This window comes from Nicotiana tomentosiformis, chromosome 12 (genome assembly GCF_000390325.3).
Source record: "Nicotiana tomentosiformis chromosome 12, ASM39032v3, whole genome shotgun sequence".
Lineage (NCBI taxonomy): Eukaryota > Viridiplantae > Streptophyta > Magnoliopsida > Solanales > Solanaceae > Nicotiana > Nicotiana tomentosiformis.
The window spans coordinates 87,016,531-87,036,811 of record NC_090823.1 but is presented as its reverse complement, the minus strand read 5'-3'; the positions used below and the strand labels follow the sequence as shown (position 1 = coordinate 87,036,811).

Here is a 20,281-nt window from a genome sequence, read left to right as displayed (position 1 = left end):
ATAATAATTTTGTAAGATTCAATTTTTGAATTCAAAGCATCGAAATTTTTATGGATATCAATGGAGTTTAAGCCTATGTCTTTACGTTTCACACGCCTTAAAAAATTGTGTATAAATTAATATATAAATAAGTTTCACATAAATGAACAAATAAATGGTTTCAGCCTCGCCTTCAGCAGTGTTCTTTTTTTTTAAAAAAAGTAACTTGACTTTAGCATTGTTAGGATGACGTAAAAAATGATGTGATAGTTAACATGGATCAATTATACAGGATGTGATTTTTTTCAAGGAAGCTTTAGTTCGTCCCTTTTTTGGGATAAGTTTATCCTTCATAGTTTAAAAACAAAGACGGGAGGTGCAGTATTAAGAGTGCGTAGGCCTATCTCTATGTATGTCGGATAGAGTTGGGTGGAATGAGGTAGAAAGAAGAGAGAAAAAAAATAGGAAGATTGCAGTCTAAATACATTATTTTGTATATAATTGATAAATTATATATTAAATATTATAATTAAACTAAAACTTCTCTAATGAGAGTTACTAAGTTTTTAATATAATATAGCAAGGTAAAAACTCCTATGTGTAATTGTGTTTGTATCATAAGTTTCAGATATTTCTTATTTTAAAAGCAATGTAGAGTTGTATAAAACTTTCTAATATGAATATTGGAACTTATTCTAAATACTAAGTTTTTTTTGCTTAACACACAAGTAGACATGTTGTTTTGCAACAGCATCGCAGAGTTGTATAGAACTTTCAAATATGTGTACTGAAATTGCTAAATATAAGATTGTATAGACTTTGAAATATGTGTACTGAAATTGCTAAATATAGTATATAGTAAGATTTTTTTTCAACACATTAATGTGACAAAGTTTCGGTCTGTAGTTTTCTCCATGAAACCAATTTTCTCCTAGCTCTTACTTACATCATAACAAACATGTTTATTACATCTTTTACCTTTTGGGACAAGTTTTGAATACCTCAATAATTGACAGGTAAGATAAATAAATACTCTAAAAATAAATAATACAGAAAAATAACCACATCATGTGTAAAGTAACAAAATTATAATCTAAATGGATTTTCTTTGCTAAACAACTTAAATGAATATGGCGGTTTTCTTTTAAAATTGTCCTATTTTAGAAAGTGTTTAGCCAAGTTTTTATGAAAAAATTGCTTTTAAGTATTAGCATAAGTTGTTTTTCAGAAACTAAAAAATAATTTTTCCCTATAAACACTTCGGAAACCTAGGTCGAGCATAAATTATTGCTCTAATATTGAGAATTTTAAAAAAAAAATTGAATATCCAAACATAAATTGTAACTATGTAGAAGTACTTTTTCTGAAATACTTTTGACAAAAAGATCTTTTCAAAATAAATAAATTTAGGAAGGTTGGCCAAACTGCCTGTTAGATTGGGTAAAACTATTACTATAACTTAATTAGCGTCACAGCTTCTTACAAAATATATTATCGGATAACTTTGTTGAAAACCCAATTGGAGCTCCATAGAATTATTTTCGCTATATTTCCTAACAAATATCAAATGTTTACATTTACAAAAATAAATTTAGCGATGTAGAGACAATTTTTTAAATTAAAACAAATAATATTCCCTAATTGTTGGAGCTCATGCTTAGCTTACCAAATGAATCGACCTTTGCGAGTATCCCGATTTTCTATAATTAACTTTCAAGATGTGGCTAACTTATTATATTTGTCTATTACCTTCTTTTTTAAGTTGCATTGCAAATACCAGTATATTACTGTTTTGGGTTCTATTTTTTTTTACTTTATATTTGTTATGATCACTGTATACGGTCGAAATAGATTTCGGCATTCGTACATTTGTTCGAGCTCGAATGGTAAGCGATCGAAGTGAGAGCTCAAGACGAGTTCCGAGGATAGTACATACAAGCCTCGAGCTCCAAACCGATCAAGGAATCGGCTCGATATCATTATCGAGCCCATGACCAAATCGAACCGCAAGGCAAAAAGCAGGTTGTCGGAGATGCACCGACCGATTGACACTCACCTCGAATGTCGAACTCGAACTCAAGGTCGAGGGCTCAATCCAATACCGAGCTAGAGCCAGTATCGAGCTCGCAGACAGGAGTCATTGCAACCGCACTAGGGAAGAGAATCTTGCCAGGAATCGAGGAAAAGACAATTCATCATGAGTTCTCCACTATATATTTTTTATTATAAATAAAGTAACATCCCCTACTATAAAGAAGGGGGAATCGTTGTAAGAAGGGGGAGGTTGACACATTGTAAGAAACAACAACTTCTATCTATTGAAGAATAAATCTCTTAAGCTTGTTTTACTCAACATACTCACTCTTCTAGTTCAATAATTTATATCTCATTTCTATAGCCAAGAATCCAAATATTTTCACTTCTACGTACGCAAGGGCCATACATTGTTCACAAAGTACTAACAGGAGGAGAATTCATACTCGCAGAAATGGACGGAGAGGTTTGGTATATAACATATCCTTAGAACTACTTATAAATTCAATTATATCCGATTTTTCGGGTAAATAGTTTGGCACCCACCGTGGGGCTAAGGATAATAGTGGTTGTTTGATACAAATCCGCAATACGCACCAGTTTACAACTCTGAATCAGCAATGGCAAACCCTCGATTCATGGCTTTACATATCGACCATGAAGCCGGACTTCAGGATGAAACCAACAACTTGATACCCAGGGCCGGAAGGCCACTTAACGATGTCACTGAAGCTCGAGTCGAAGTACCTGAATTTCAAGTCGAAGTACCACTAGACATCAATTCACAAGTGGCTTTTGAGGCGAACCAACGTTCCGAACCGAAAAAAAGCATTCAGGGCGGTACTCGATCTGTAGCTCGAGATGCCCAAAACGTGGAGGAGATCGAAGTCAGCTTACAGATGATCTTCGAGATGTTGCAAGCCTAGCAAATAGCGATAGCTCAGTTACAGAGCCAAACTCAGGTACAAAGCATGCTGGATCCCGATCCGCTTTAGGAAATCACCCACAGAATGGAGCCAGCCATAGTGAAGTCAAACGAGCAAGAATCGGGGACTATTCCCGAAATTACCAAATTGCTCGAGGAACTCACAAAACGAGTCTAAGCCAACGATAAAAAAGTAAAAACATATAATTTTAGGGTCGATCAGATCCTGGGAGCTCCACCAATGATAAAAGGGATGGATTCGAAGAAATTCATCCAAAAGCCTTTCACCTCGAGTCCATCCCCAAACCCAATCCCCAAAAGATTTCGTATGCAAGAAATTCCCAAATATAACGGTACAACCAATCCCAATGAACAAGTCACCTCTTACACGTGTGCCATCAAGGGTAACGATCTGGAAGATGACAAGATCGAATCCATGTTATTGAAGAAATTCGAAGAGACCCTCTCGAAAGGAGCGATGATTTGGTATCATAATTTGCCCCCAAATTCGATCGATTCATTTGCCATGTTAGCGGACTCGTTTGTAAAAGCACATGCTGGTGCCATAAAGGTTGCAACAAGGAAATTGGACTTCTTCAAAGTAAAGCAAAGCGCTAATGAAATGTTGAGGGAGTTCGTGTCCTGATTTCAAATGGAACGCATGGAATTGCCACCGATCACAGACGAACTGGGCCGTCTAAGCTTTCACCCAAGGGTTGAACGAGCAAAGTTCAATAGCATCACATCAGCTGAAGCAAAATTTGATCGAGTATCCAGTAATGACTTGGGCAGATGTCCACAACCGATATCAGTCAAAAATCAGGGTCGAAGACGACCATTTGGGAGCTCCTTCCGGATCCATGCACCAGAATAGGGCAGCTATCAAAAACCAGAGGGATATCAACAGAGAATTAAGGTCGAACAGAGACCGATATCAACCGTGCGTCGCAGATCAAATGAACAATGGCTCAACGTGCAATTTCGCTCGGAACAATCGAAGGAGTGATCGAGGACAAAATTCTCGGGGGCTTATGAGCAAGAGTGGCATCGATAAATATGGCGATCCCATAGAGGCACCCCGACTATCAGAGTACAATTTCAGCGTCGACGCATCGGGCATTGTATCGGCGATCGAAAGAATCAAAGATACTAGGTGGCCCAGACCCATGCAAACTGACCCTTCCCAAAGAAACCCGAATTCGATGTGCAAGTATCATGGCACGCATGGCCACAAGACCGAGGATTGCAGACAATTGTGAGAAGAGGTAGCCTACATATTCGATGAGGGCCATCTTCGAGAGTTCCTCAGCGTCCGAGCTAGGAATCACTTTAGAGAAAGGGATGCCAGCAAAAAGGATAAACAAGAGGAACCTCTGCATATCATTCATATGATCAACGGAGGGTTCGATACTCCGCAGGGACCCGTGCTCAAGTACGGCAAGATATCGTCCACAGGGAAAATACGAACTTGAGGTTATGTACCCGAGGGCACTTTATCATTCGGAATTTAAGAAGCCGAGGGCATCTCTCAACCTCCTATTAAATAAAGCTCAAGTTAAGCGTGTTTTAGTGGATCGAGGTAGCTCTGTGAATATCATCCGATCTTGGGTAGTGGAGCAGCTCGGTTTGCAGAATCAAGTCATGCCCGCAGCTCGGGTCTAGAACGGTTTCAATATGGCCAGTGAAATGACTAGAGGGGATATTATTCTACCAGTGAATGTAGCTGGAACCATCCAAAATACCAAATTCCATGTAATGAAGGGGATATGAGGTACAATACCCTACTCGGAAGACCTTGGATCCACAATATGAAGGCAGTGCCTTCGACCCTCCACCAAGTAATGAAATTTCTTACGTAGAACGGCGTGAAAACAGTACACGGGGAGCAACATGCTGTGAAGAAAATGCTTGCGGTCGATGAGGTAACACTGATGCCAACGCTATCGGTCTCGGAAGGGTCGAGCACTAAAGATAGACGAGAAACCAACTAGCAATCACAACCACCAGTCTCGACCAAACCATTGGAACAGGAAATAGAGGATGACGAGGAAGAGTTTATGACACCTCGAGATTTCATCATCCCCGACGACTCTGACGCCACCAAATCTACGATCGAAGAACAGAAGCAGGTCATATTAATCGAATATCTGCCCGAGAAAAAGGTATACCTGGAAATGGGATTGACCCCCAAACTCAGGGAAAAACTCATTTAATTTCTTATTGATAACATAGACTGTTTTTCTTGGTCCCATTTAGACATGGCAGGGATCCCACTGTCGATAACGACGCACCAGCTGATCTTGGACCCTAGGTTCAAACCGGTAAAGCAAAAAAGAAGACCACAAGCCGAGGTAAAACACGCATTTGTAAAGGATGAGGTAACCAAACTTCTCAAAATAGGATCAATTCGGGAGATAAAATATCCCGAGTGGTTAGCCAACGTAGTTGTAGTCCCTAAAAAGGGGGAACAAACTTAGAATGTGCATAGATTATAAAGATATAAACAAAGAAAGCCCCAAAGAGTATTTCCCACTCCCTAGCATCGATCACATGATCGATGCCATAGCCGTCCACGAGATCCTTACTTTTCTCGACGCCTACTCCGGGTACAATCAAATTCGAATGAACCCATAGGACCAGGAAAAGACTTCATTTATCACCAAGTACGAAACCTAATGCTATAATGTAATGCCATTTGGGCTAAAAAGTGCAGGAGCTACTTACCAACGCCTAGTGAATAAAATGTTCGAAGAACAAATAGGTACATCGATGAAAGTTTACATTGATGACATGCTAGTTAAGTCCCTGCGCGCAGAGGACCATTTGACTCATTTGCAAGAAACGTTCAAGATCTTAAGGAAATACAACATGAAGCTCAACCCCGAGAAATGTGTTTTCGGGGTTGGATCGGGAAAGTTCCTTGGTTTCATGGTAACGAATCGGGGAATCGAGATCAACCCCGACAAAATTAAGGTCATCAAAGACATCACCGTCGTGGATAGCATGAAAGCAGTGCAAAGGCTGACCGGGAAGATAGCTGCCTTAGGCCGATTCATTTCGAGGTCATCGGATCGAAGCCACAAATTCTTCTCCCTACTCAAAAGGAAGAACGATTTCGCCTGGACCCCGGAATGCCAACAGGCACTAGAACAATTGAAGCGGTACCTATCGAGCCCGACACTACTTCACACTCCGAAGACAGATGAGAAGTTGTACTTATACTTGGCGGTATCGAAAATCGCACTAAGTGGCATCCTAATTCGAGAAGAGCAAGGTACACAATTTCCTGTTTATTATGTAAGTCGGACCTTAGGGGAAGTAGATGCTAGATACCCTCACTTACAGAAATTAGCACTTGCACTAATAAGCGCCTCCAGAAAGTTAAGACCGTACTTTCAATGTCACCCCATATGCATTTTGACCACTTACCCACTTCGCAATATTTTGCACAAGCCCGAACTATCGGGTCGATTCGCCAAATAGGTCGTGAAACTCAGTGAGTACGATATCGAATATCAGCCCCGTACGACCATCAAGTCCCAAATTTTGACGTACTTCATTGCCGATTTCACGCCAACCCCTGTACCCGAAGTTGAAAAAGAACTCTTGATAAAATTGGGTACGTCGTCGGGAGTTTGGACCCTCTACACAGATGGTGCTCCAAATGTGAAAGGGTTCGGGCTTGGCATCATCCTGAAACCTCCCACATGTGGCATTATTAGACAATCCGTCAAAACCACTAGACTAACTAACAATGAGGCCGAGTATGAGGCCATGATTGCAGGTCTCGAGCTAGCTAAAAGCCTGGGAGCAGAAGTCATTGAAGCCAAATGTGACTCTTTACTAGTGGTGAACCAAGTAAACAATACTTTCGAGGTTCGAGAAGATAGGATGCAAAAGTATTTGGAAAAATTACAGGTAACTCTACACCGTTTCAAAGAATGGACCATACAATATGTGCCTCAAGCACAAAACTGTGAGGCCGACGCACTCACAAATTTGGGGTCGTCGGTCGAGGAAGATAAGATCGACTCGGGGACTGTCGTTCAACTGTCGAAATCTATAATCGAGGATGGACATACCGAAATAAATTCCACGATCTTAACCTGGGATTGGAGGAATAAGTATATTGAATATTTAAAGAACGAAAAACTCCCAGCGAACCCTAAAGAATCGAGGGTTCTACGAACCAAGGTTGCTCGATTCACGCTGGTTGAAGATGGAACATTATACAGAAAGACGCTCGATGGACCACTGGTAGTATATTTGGGACCAGGAGACACCAATTATGTTTTGCGAGAGGTTCATGAAGGTACTTGTGGAAACCACTCCGGCGCTGAACTGTTAATTCGCAAAATCATCAGAGCATGGTACTACTGGGATAGCATGGAGAAGGACACTAAGGAGTTCGTTCGAAAATGTGATAAATGTCAAAGGTTTGCACCGATGATCCACCAACCCGTAGAGCAGCTTCATTCGGTCATTTCTCCATGGCCATTCATGAAATGGGGAATGGATATTGTCGGCCCTCTACCATCGGCCCCAGGTAAAGCTAAATTCATTCTGTTTATGACTGACTATTTCTCTGAATGGGTTGAAGCACATGCGTTCGAAAAGGTGAGAGAAAAAGAGGTTATAGATTTTATCTGGCACCACATCGTGTGTCGATTTGGGATACCAGCAGAAATAGCATGCGACAATAGTGGACAGTTTATCGGCAGTAGAGTGACGAAATTCCTCGAAGACAATAAAATAAAAAGAATATTGTCTACACCATATCATCCTAGCGGGAACGGACAGGACGAATCAACGAACACGATTATCATCCAAAACATAAAGAAAAGATTGAACGAAGCTAAAGAAAAGTGGAGAGAAATTTTGCCCGAAGGCCTTTGGGAATATCGGACAACATCTAAATCCAGTACAGGAGCAACCCCATTTTCCCTAGTGTATGGATCCGAAGATCCAATTCCGGTCGAAGTCGGGGAACCAAGTGCAAGGTTCCGACATACATCGGAAAAATCAAACTACGAGGCAATGAATACTAGCCTCGAATTAATAGATGAAAAACGAGAAGCGGCACTGGTTCGAATGGCTGCACAAAAATAATGAATCGAAAGGTACAACAACACAAGAACCAACCTCCGCCATTTCAAGGTCGGGCACTTAGTCCTAAGAAAGGTCATCGTTAACACTCGAGATCCTAATGAAGGGAAGCTTGGCCCAAATTGGGAAGGACCCTATCAAGTCCTCGATATAGTCGGGAAAGGGTCTTATAAACTTGCAGCAATGGATGGAAAACCGTTACCAAATAATTGGAATATATCGCTTCTCAAACGATATTACTGTTAAGGTATAATTTTCTCCTTTATTGTCTACATACATATATTCGACACTAACTCATTGCAGGAATTCGACGAAAAGCATCAAGACCTCTGGTTTCAAAGCACGCGTTGTACTCTTTTTCCCTCAAGTTCGGCTTTTATCCCAAATGGGTTTTTCCGACAAGGTTTTTAACGAGACAACAACTATGTGCTACCCGGGAACAAATCAACAGTATCTGAAGCTCCTTCATAATCAACCTCGAATATTGGGGGGCTACCAAACGAATAAATCAAGTTCGGCACAAGAAAGTTGCTCCATATCAAATTCATGACAAATAGGGTCTCGATAGAGAAAAGTGTAAGGGCCAAATGGTCAAAACGAACCATGCCCACATAGTTTCGCTCGGACTCTGGCACAAGATACAAACACATGTGTAATGACTTATAAAGGAGAACTTCTATTTCAGATATCTCACACTTTGAAAAGATTTTCCTACTTCATGATTCAAACAGTCTTAAAGGCCAACCACCATCAAAGGGATTTTTGATAGCGATCATAAAAAGCCTATGGGCTAAGATATGCTGAGTTCGAGTTCGAAACAACCACTCACTCAAATTAAAGCCTAAAGTCTATCTGAGTTTGAGTTCGAAACAATCACTCACTCGGTCATAAAAGGCCTACGGGCTAAGATATTCTGAATTCAAGTTCGAAACAATCACTCTCTCAAATTAAAGCCTAAAGGCTATCTTACTTCGAGTTTGAGCAATCACTCACTCGGTCATAAAACTCCTACGGGCTAAGATATTCTGAGTTCGAGTTTGAAATAATCACTCGCTCAATTATTAAAAGCCTAAGGGCTATCTTACTTCGAGTTCGAGCAATCACTCACTCAGTTACCAAAACCTAAGGGTTATTTTTACTTCGAGTCCGAGCAATCACTCACTCGGTTATAAAAAGCCTACATGCTAAGATATTCTGAGTTTGAGTTCGAAACAATCACTCGCTCAAATATTAAAAGCATAAAGGCTATCTTACTTCGAGTCCGAGTAATCACTCACTTGATCGTAAAAGTCTACGCGATAATATACTTTGAGTTCGAGTTCGAAACAATCAATCACTCACTTATCAAAGCCTAAAGGCTATCTTGCTTCGAGTTCAAACATTCACTCGACTACTAAACATGCAGGCTACTTTTATTTTTCGACTTCCGGCAAGCGCCCACTCGACCACTAAGCCTATGGGCTACTTTTATTTCGATCTCGAGCGAACACTCACTCAGCCATAAAGGCTACGAAGGCCGAATTCGATGAAATCACCTAAATCCTGATAAAAACATCTGCAAGGCATGAATGAAATCTTCACGAAGCAAGGCAGTAAAAGAAAAAGATATTTGTATAGATATACAAGGGTGTTTTAAATAAATGAATGCAACATAGAAGAAGCTAAGTGCTAAGCTTCTGGGTTTACATCGAGAGCGGTCTCTTCTCCACCGGGCTCCCCCCATCTTCGGACCCGCTCTTGCTACCTTCATCATCATCATCGCCATCAGAAGCCAAGGCTTCAACTTCAGCTTAGAGCTTTTTATCCCTTTTTATCTCTTCAGCAAGGTCAAAAACTCAAGCGTATATCTCCTCGAGGGTCTCCCTCCGAGACCGGCACTTAGCAAGTTCGTCAACCCAATGTGCTCGAGTGTCGGCAGTATCCGCTGCCTCTCTTGCCTCTATTTGAGTAGCCTCGGCATCATCCCGATACACGGCAATGGACTTGTCCGCCATGACTTTCGACGACTCAACCTCCTCATTGGCCTCAGCAAGCCGTATTTCAAGCTCCTCGATCCTCTTGGCCTGAGTCGAACCCTTTTGCTTGAAGCTTCGAAGCTGAACATCGGCTGATAATAAATTGGCCAAGATGGTTTATTTTTCTGCAGCCAGGTGGTCGATAATTTTCTTCCACCGGTTACATTCAGCCTTGATTTGATCAACTTCTTCCCGAAGCAACCCGGTCTTTTCAACCTTTTGATGCAGCTGAGATAACGAAGGGTTAGCTTCCACAGTTGGGTCAAACCCATACTCTAATAGAACGAGGCTCCCCTGCTTATCTAGTTCGGCCTCTTCTTCACGATCCATATCCATATTTGCTTAGAAGTCCTTTATAGCCTCGTTATTTTGGTTGCAAAGAAGCCGCAGAGCATCTCTCTCCCCGAGACCTTCTGAAGCTTGGCCTCACACTAGCTGAGGTCGACTCGAAACCTGCTAATGGCCTGCACAGTAGGGAAAAAACACAAGTCGGGTTTAGAAAAGAACGAAGAAACCAAGCACAGTAAAATCATTACCCGAGAAATGAAATGTTGGGCCTCTTCTAGGAGAAGAGAAGCGTCACTGATGTCGGAAGCATCATCGACTCCAGTAAAGCAATCCCGAAAAGGGTCCCCTACACTAGAGCCTCCGCCCATATCGGGGGTCTTCAACTCTCGAGCTTCCTTTAATGCCTCCTCAGAAAAGGTCGGAAGAGAAGGCAAATGACCCACTGTCATAGTCACAAGTGAATCGTTCGGGACGCTCTGATCAAGACTCGGGGTACCGAAACCAACCCCGACCGGTATAGCCGTCATCAGCTCAGAAGGTCTGGCGATCTCGATAGTTTTCGCAGATCGGATCACCAAAGCCGAGGTATCATCTTCTTCTTCTTCTCTCAGTCGTTGGACCGAGTCCGTCGAAAGAGAAATTGCCTTCCTCCTCACCCTTCGGGTTTTGGTCTTGGGGTCCTCTGACCGAGAGACGGCTTTTCGCTTCTTATCTTTCCTCGGTTCTAGGACCGAGGACTTGGTTCCTTCTTCACCACTCGAAGGCCTCAAAACGGCATCCTTGGTTACACTTGTATGAAAGGAAATCGGTAACGAATGGAGCATAAAAACATTTCGAAGAACACGAGAAGTGACCCTTACCATGATTCTTGGCCTCCCATCTACCTGTTGCCAAATCACGCCAAGCGCATTCGGCATAAGAGGAAGTCGAGGCTAACTTCTGAACCCAATCCTCAAGGTCGGGTACCGCTTGTGGCATCCAAGGGGCAGTTGTATATCGGAGAAAGATATCAGATAGAATCGGAGAAAGATACGAAAAGCAACGCCTTATGAAAACCACTTACGGTCGAAATTCCATTTCTCGGGGAACGACATCTTCTCTTCCGGAATGAGGTCACGGGTCCTCATATGAATATAACGGCCCATCCAACCCTGATCCTTGTCTTCGTCGATGCTCGACATCAAAGCTTTCGATGCCCGACAAAGAAGCATGACTAGTCCTCGAAAGATTTGACGCCGATACAATCGTATGAGGTGATTTAGGGTAAAATCCAGGCCTTCGGCTTTTTTGGAGAAGAAGAGAAGTAAGGTTACTATACGCCATAGAGAAGGATGAATTTGACCGAGGGTTACCTGATATATTTTGCAAAATTCAATGATCACTGGGTCGACCCGGGACCCAACATGAAGGGGTAAGTATAAACACTTAAAAATCCCTCCACGTGAGTGATGACGCTCTCTTCAGGAGAGGGAATTTGCAACATAACTTCGGAGCCCCATTTGCAGTCCTTCCTCACAGCCTCAAGATGGCCCTCTGTTATCGAGCACATGTACATCGACACATGCTCACATCTACCCGGAATAGACGAAGGATTTTCAACCTTAAAATCGATCTTCAGAGTACACGGTCTAGTAATGTACTCATGGGGAGGTGGCTCCACCGGCCGGACAACCGAGAAGAGGAAGCTTTCTCTTTCTGAGGTACGGTTTTGAAGTTTTTGCCATTGATGTAAGAGAAAGAAAAGCGAAGGAAGATGAAAGGTTGATGGTGCCAAACGCTGATGAATGTGGCTCTACAAGCGGCGAAATAGAGGCAGAAAGAGTAAAAAAATTTGGGAGATTGAAGATGTAAAAGTGGTAAATGATAAATGGAAGGGCTATTTATAGGCTTATACCGTGGCGGTTCAGTATCAGCGGTGGCCGACTACCGTCTGACGTGTATTAAATACCTTGAAAGGCTAAATCGACGGGATAACTATCACTTACGTCATGATCGAGCCCAGTGAAAACGCCAGCTTATAATTCGATCGAGCCATCGAAAATCATATCGTTTCTCACCACATTCTTCCTGAAAAACGAGGGGACTATCTGTATATGGTCGAAATAGATTTCGGCCTCCGTACATTTGTTCGAGCTCGAATGGTAAGCGATCGAAGTGAAAGCTCGAGACGAGTTCCGAGGATATTACATACAAGCCTCGAGCTCCAAGACCGGTCGAGGAATCGGCTCGATATCATTATCGAGCCCATGACCAAATCGAACCGCAAGGCAAAAAGAAGGTTGACGGAGATGCACCAACCGATTGACACTCATCCCGAATGTCGAACTCGAACTCAAGGCCGAGGGCTCGATCCAATACCGAGCTCGAGCAAGTATCGAGCTCGCAGACAGGAGTCGTTGCAACCGCACTAGGGGAGAGAATCTTGTCAGGAATCGAGGAAGAGACAATTAATCATGAGTTCTCCACTATATATTTTTTATTATAAATAAAGTAACATCTCCCTACTATAAAGAGGGGGGAATCGTTGTAAGCAGGGGGAGGTTAACACATTGTAAGAAACAACTACTTCTATCTATTGAAAAATAAATCTCTTAAGCTTGTTTTACTCTACATACTCACTCTTCTAGTTCAATAATTTATATCTCATCTCTATAGCCAATAAACCAAGAATCCAACATTTCCACTTCTACGTACGATTCATATCAGACCATATCACATATCCTTAGAATTACTTATAAATTCAACTATATTCGATTTTTCGGGTAAACAATCAATATTTATAATTTTGTTTTAAAAAGGAATTTGCATCTTTGAAATTTGTAAAGATAATAATCTACGGAAGAAGTTAAGTCAAGCTATTGTAAAAGTTATTTCTAAGGAGGAGGGTCGACATATATATATATATATATATATATATATATATATATATATATATATATATATAGGTAAAAAGGCTGCAACACGTGTAGCCAAAAGCACAATACACAAGGCAATCTAGTACTACATGATTAAAGCACAATTGTGCACGAAATGCCAAAATTGTCCCTGGTCGGCAAGCTGACATGACGGCCTTCAGCTGCTTCTCCCGCTCTTCTATATATTATTATATTACTAAAGTAACAAGGGTAGTTTTAAACCAAACTATTAACAAAAAGCATGAATTCATTTCGCCCGGGTATCTTTGAACCTTTTCTTAAAACAATTTAATAGTACAATTATTTGAGTGCTATTTTTCAAAAGGAAAAGCTCTTTAAAAAAAAGCTCAAACTAAATGGAATGAAAAGACACTTGGAAAATATCTCCGAGCTACTTTATCTTCCAATATGATATATGAGTGATTGATGACAGGGTAGTTTTAGCATAGTTCTACTTCTAAGGCTCGTTCGATACAAGGTATAAGAGATAAATAATTTTGAGATTAAATTTAAGATGAGTTCATTCCACGTTTGATTAGGATAAATTAGAATATCACAGGATTGAAATATTAATTTTATTCCTATGAGGGTGAGATAACAATCTCGCAATAACTTATTTCTCAACCAAACGATCCCTAACTGTCATATTTTATCAATTTTCCAAAAACAAAAAGAAATATATATATATATATATATATATATATATATATATATATATATATATATATTACATGCTAGAAGAAGGCGGGGGAATGCTAATTTAAAATTTAAAATAACAGGGAACCCTGTTTGACATAATTGCAAATTTAAAATTTTCAAAACAAATGTATTTTGGATTCCTTTGCCATTTATGAGGTCGTTTGGACTAGATCGTGTAAATGAAGAAGGCGGAAATACAGCACAGACCATTGAGGAGATTGTACAAACCATGGGAGGTTTTGACATGAGAAAAAGAAAGTCTATCTATGGAACAAGCGACATTACATTTACGGGACAAAGCGACCAGCACATATTACATCGTGCAACCTTCTTATGTGTCGTTCATCAAAGTACTAAAGAAACACATGGTTGTTTGCAAACTTTGGAGTTTTTGGCCAATATTGTCTCTTTATCTTTGAGGGTAGGTGTCCCTCAAATATAGCCTTTAGCATATTTAGTTTTTAAAAATGCTAAAGTAGAGCACATTTAGTCTCACTGACACAATGTGTTCAAAAACTAACGGTGTTACCCAACTCTGATTCATGAAACAAATCTTCTGCTCTGAAACAAAACGTTTCCTCTTCTTTTATTAGATAACGCAAATTATCACTTTAATTTCTCATTTTTAGATAATGTCTTCTAAAATTTTGACCTTGAAAATATCCCCTTATGTGGCAGTTTTCAATTAGAAAATGATATTATATAGCCGCTGTAAAATTAATAGCCGAAAAGATATATAAAATTTGTACTCCCTCCGTTTCAATTTATGTGAACCTATTTCCTTTTAAATCCGTGCCAAAAAAATTTTCACTTTCCCTATTTGGAAACAATTTTCCTTTATATAATGATTTATAGCCACACAACATATATCTGACTCATTTTACACCACAAGTTCAAAAGTCTTTTCTCTTTTCTTAAATTTCGTGCCCAATCAAATGGATTCACATAAATTGAAACGGAGAGTGTATATTTTTTGTGTGTGTATATATATATATATATATATATATATATATATATATATATATATATATATATATATATATATTGTATGTTAATAAACAAAAATGATACAAATTTTATATACTTTTTTCGCTACCATATTAAATAGTTTCTGACACGGGCTAAAAGTGATAATACAACCTGGTTATTCGTTTGCTTCAATAATATGCCTAGAAGTGATCCTGACAGCTCTATTTTTTTTAAATTTAACTTTTCTTTTTGGAAAAATCAACCGAAATTTTTAAATGTATATATATATATATACAAAAGAAAATACAAATTTTATACATTTTTCGGCTATTATTTTTACAGCGACTATAAAGTGTCATTTTCTCATTGAAAACTGGCACAGAAGGAAATATTTTCAAGGCCAAAATTTTAGAAGACATTATCTAAAAATGAGTGAGTTAAAGTCACAATTTGCGTTATCCAATAAAATGAGAGGAAACATTTTGTTTCAAAACAGAAGATTTGCTTCATCAATTAGAGTTGAGTAACATCATTAGTTTTTGCACATATTGAGTCAGTGAGACTAAAGGTGCTCTACTTTAGCATACTTAAGGGACTAAATATACTCATGATTATATTTAAGGGACCAAAATAGACATACCCTCAAAGATAAGAGACAATATTGATAAAAAACCAGCAAAGTTTGCCCCTCCTGCAAAGTTGCTCAAGTCTCCCTCACATTTCCACAATTGGCTCAACTTGAAGCAGAAAGGGAAGCAATAGACTAGACTATGACAAACCGCCCCCGTGGCATCACAGGGGAAAAAGGTGAGTAGGTCTTAATCTAGTAAAATTACCAACGACAATAACAACAAAAAAAAGCCTCAATGACAAGCTGGCTATATGAACCCTCGCTATCCACGGCACTCCAATTAGAGATCTTTCAATCCAAAATCATTAAGTGAAACTACCAAGAAGCAACATAAAAATAGTACTCTCAGAAAGATATGCATTGATAGAACAGGCAAATAAAACATAAATAGCTGAATTCTGGATCACTATTATCTGGCTCAAACTTAAGGTCAAATGACAAACTAAATAAAATTAAGAAACAACAAAACCTTCTATACTCTTGCTACAAGAAATTTTCTCCAAGATACAAGAATATGAATGATAGAGCAACTCTCAATGATCTCCGGGCAGAGACTTGATGATGTCCGAATCACCTGAAACATCATTAGCCGCAGACGTAAGACAAAAGGGTCCGTATGAACTTCTAGGATATTTCACTGTACAACAGTAGGAACTCTCAGATGTACTTTACCTGGGTCAATTATGCTTAGGCATGATACACGGAAATACTTGCCACATGCTGTCCCAAGATCAACATTGTCTACACAAAAAAGTTGCAAAGACAATAAGAAAACTTGGTAATTTTATGAAAAACAGAACACTTTGGAGACAAAAGGCATGAACTAGTAAATATTCTTCCCTAATCTAAATGTACTGATATAGAGGTGAAATCCTATGAACTGAAGAAAACAACTACCATTGACCTTAGCATTGGTAAAACGGAAAGTAAATGAACAATCAATCACACGTAACTGCAATACATTCCCCAACAAATATGTATAAAATGTCAGGGTGGGAAATATAAATTGGATATCAAGTATAATGGGACCAAGTTTTTCATTTGTTAAACTTGTACTCCGTTCATTCTAATTTATGTGGCACTATCACCATTCAAAGAGTCAAACAATTTTTTACACATTTTTTTCAAATGCTTCGATTGATTACTCTATCAATACATTTATGTGGCCTTGTTTGATTGGACACGAAGAAAGACTTGTAAACTTATGGTCTAAAAGAAGTCATAAACATTTGTGCAGCTATAGCTCATCTCGCTAATGGTAAAATTTAAATTACAAAGTTAAATTGTTGGGAAAATGCATAAGCACCCCCTTGACCTATAACCAGATTTCCAACTACACACTTTATCTTTGCGGGATCCTATTACCCCTGAACTATTTTTAAATGGAATTAGTACACCCTTAGTGCTGATGTAGCAGAAGAGAGTGTATGACACCCGGGAGAGTGAGAAAGAGAGAATGCTAAAATTTTATTTTTATAAAACATACTATATTTCTATTTTTTCCTTTCTCTTGTCTTTTTTTTCTTTTCCTTTTCTTTCCTCCAGTTTTGTTACTTCTAGATTGGCCGGAAATTACCTCCGGCATTCTCAAAATTCTCCGGCGAGATCGAGTTGAAGATTTTACTCTTTCCTCTCCATATTTCACTACACTTTATATAGGATTACTACTATTTCTAATCTCTTCAATCACCACTTTTTGACTGAAAAAATCTCATCCCAAGATTAAATTCCGATTAAACCCAGAAGAAGCCCACAAAAGACTGAACAAGAAGGGTTTTGATTGTTAGTTGCAAAAACATTCTCGCCATGCTCGCCATTTCCCGATTGGCGCCTTCGACCTTTCGCTACTTCAGGTAGTGAGGTGGAGGAGGGGAGTCCGATTTTTTTAATTAATCAAATTTACATAAAAGAGAGAGCAAGGAAGAAGAATTTGGTTGTTGATTGGCAGAAAGTTTTCTAGGAGCTCACCGTTTTTCTGCTTCTTCAACCAAAAAAAAAATCGCTGCTTCACTTGTGGGTTGGGGGATGGAAGAAGGTGGGATATGTGAAAAGGGAAAAGAATTTTAAAAAATACAAAAAGTGAGTTGCAAAAAAAAGTAGAAGGGAAAAAAACAAGAAAAAAATGATTTTAGTGGGAAATACATGTGTCAGGAGCGTGTATTTCACCACCAAACACAGATGTGGTAGTGGCATTTCAGGATGATACTAATTCCATTTTAAAATGGTCGCAAAGATAAAGTGGGTAGTTGAAAATCCGGTTATTGGTGAGGGGTACCTATGCAGTTTCCCTTAAATTGTTTCTAAGTATACCAAAGTGTCATTTTTTTTGGGATACACTAAAAAGAAAAGTGATCCACATAAATTGAGACATATAAAGTACAGCACAATGTGATTTATAATACTACTAACCTAGTCTCAAAAATATGTAAATTTTACTTCACAAACGAAAAACTAGGAAACTAATTGGCTTAAAATTAGGTGCATCACCAAAACCCACAAAGGGAGCAAAATTGCCATACGAAATAACGCAAAAACATGCTAACAATGATCAAGAACTCTGATGAATGCTTACTTCCATTGAAATGGCTATCTAGTGATTAATCACTAGATGGCAGCCCTACGAAATAATACAAAAACATGGTAACAATGATGAAAATCAAGATCTTTGAAGAAATGCTTACTTCCATTGAAATGGTGAACACCAACTTTAGAGAGCATAGCATAGTACTCAATCTCAGATTTCCTCAACGGAGGACAATTGTTGGATATCAATATCAACTTTCCTGTACAAATTTTTTGATCACATTTAGTCCAAATAAATTACAACAAAAAAGGCAGAAATATTATTTTTAAAAGGAAGAACCTTTAGAGCTCCTGAGGGTCTTGAGAACAGTCTTGTAACCAAGAGAATACTTGCCGCTCTTCATTACAAGTGCTAACCTGTTGTTTATGCTTTCATGTGTCTTCTTCTGCAAATTACAAATTTTGCATTAATAGCCAGACAAAAAAACAAAAGAAGAAAAAATAAAACAGAGAAGGGAATTAATGAAGGGGCATAAATGGGTGTTTCATACTGTTTTCTTTCCAGTGGTCACCATTGTAGATGCAAAGATCTGAGAATCGAAGGAAGTGGGAAAAGGGAAGGGAAAAAAGGAAGGTTTCGGCTTAAAATTGTGAGATTAGGGTTTTGCTGTGCGGCTCTTGGAGTGTTATCTTACAAGTTGTGTCACGTGTGAAAAGCACGTGCCATTAGTATGTTTGGAATGTGCAGACTTGTGAGTAATGTTGGACAAAATTTGAGTTGGAACTTGGAACGGAGAAAAAGAAAAAAAAAAGGTTTATTTGGGATGAAGTTTAAGGAACTATAAAAAGTTGAAAGTCGTATTTGACTTATGACGTGAAGGTAAAAGTTTGTAAACATAAAACTTCATGGGTAAATATTGATGAAGTTTTGAGGAAAATGACAAGACCAATCCCCTAGCTATTTGGGGTTGGTTTAATAGTCTTTTAAGTATACACTTAAGCAATTTTAATCTTTCAATTGAGTACTTTTGATGTCCACTATATTTCAAACGGATAAAGCCTTCGAAATTTTTGCGTAATTCAGTTGTGTAATTTGTGATTTATAATACATATACACAAACGCAATATTTGTATTAGCTCATTTTATGTGGCACATTTTATTTTCTTAGTTTTTTTAAAAAAAAAAAAAATATTTTTCTATATTTATAAATAGTCACACTAAATATTTAAATTTAAACTTCTTATTTTAACATTAACGAAATGATTTGTAGTCCTACTAAAATCAATACCTAAAACAAGTCGGCACATATTCAAATATCGTCCCATAAGTTGAGACGAAAAGACTGGGCATATGTGACAAAGTGGGAAGAAATAGAAAAATTAGAGACAATTAACAATGGTATTACTAGTGGAATTGACAAGAAAGAATATTTATATTTTCCAAATTCCAAACTCAAAGTATCACTTTTATGATCAAACAACTCTAGGACAAAACCATTATACTAGTGTAATATTACTAATATCAATGACTAATGGCCTTAGAAATGACTAGATATAGTCAACCATCTCTTCTAGCTAGGCATCTTTGTAATCCCATATTGTAGGTTTACTCCCTGCACAACTAAGCAATTGCCTTATAGCACAAACAACTTTCTTCCCACAGCCACAAGTCTTATTATCTTCATTAACAACTCCTTTCTCGTTTGTTGATTCCATTTTGATTTTCTTCACCTTCTCCTTGTGAAGTTTTTGCATGACATGAATTTCAGCAACTTGTGACATGGCTCTCTATTTCTTAACCGTTGCTCTATTCTTTCTTTCTGGTATTTATAAGCGTTTGGGAAGCAGGGAGAATGCGAGACTGTGTTATCATTAGGCTTTGGCAGCTTCCTCGATCCCCACTTAGGAGCGAAGTTACATTATTATCTATGTGTTTGTCATGTATTTGTAATAGAAAATTTGTTAATTATTTATAAATACTTAATTGCAAACTCAATAACTAAAATAAATTATAAATTCAATATAAAGTGTATGACTCATAAATTTTAAATTCTGACTCCGATAATACTTACTTGTGAAATTAATCAAAAAGATATGAAGCTGATTAAAATTCATGTACTTGGAGACCAAGTAACTTTCTGATTTTTTTAATAAAAAGTTTTCATAAAGCTTTTCCTCAAGCCGCCCACTTTGACTA

The 20,281-nt window shown here is 38.6% G+C and overlaps 1 protein-coding gene across 1 annotated transcript; it reads right to left on the bottom strand.

Moving 5' to 3' along the window:
• Positions 1 to 15,892: 15,892 nt before the first annotated feature.
• LOC104116829 (large ribosomal subunit protein eL30-like) lies at positions 15,893 to 18,795 on the bottom strand. Its single transcript, XM_009627772.4, has 5 exons — positions 18,636 to 18,795; positions 18,425 to 18,530; positions 18,243 to 18,344; positions 16,234 to 16,302; positions 15,893 to 16,135 (listed from the first exon to the last, which is right to left on the bottom strand). The coding sequence occupies exons 1-5, from the start codon at positions 18,657 to 18,659 to the stop codon at positions 16,095 to 16,097; spliced, it is 342 nt and encodes a 113-aa protein (XP_009626067.1). The 5' UTR covers positions 18,660 to 18,795; the 3' UTR covers positions 15,893 to 16,094.
• Positions 18,796 to 20,281: the final 1,486 nt, after the last annotated feature.

Coding starts and splice junctions, on each gene's coding strand:
- LOC104116829 (XM_009627772.4), bottom strand. CDS start 18,659: ATGGTGACCACTGGAAAGAAAACA. Junction 18,531..18,635: donor TGACCACTGGAAAGAAAACA/GTATGAAACACC, acceptor TGTAATTTGCAG/AAGAAGACACATGAAAGCAT. Junction 16,136..16,233: donor CCTAAGCATAATTGACCCAG/GTAAAGTACATC, acceptor ATGATGTTTCAG/GTGATTCGGACATCATCAAG.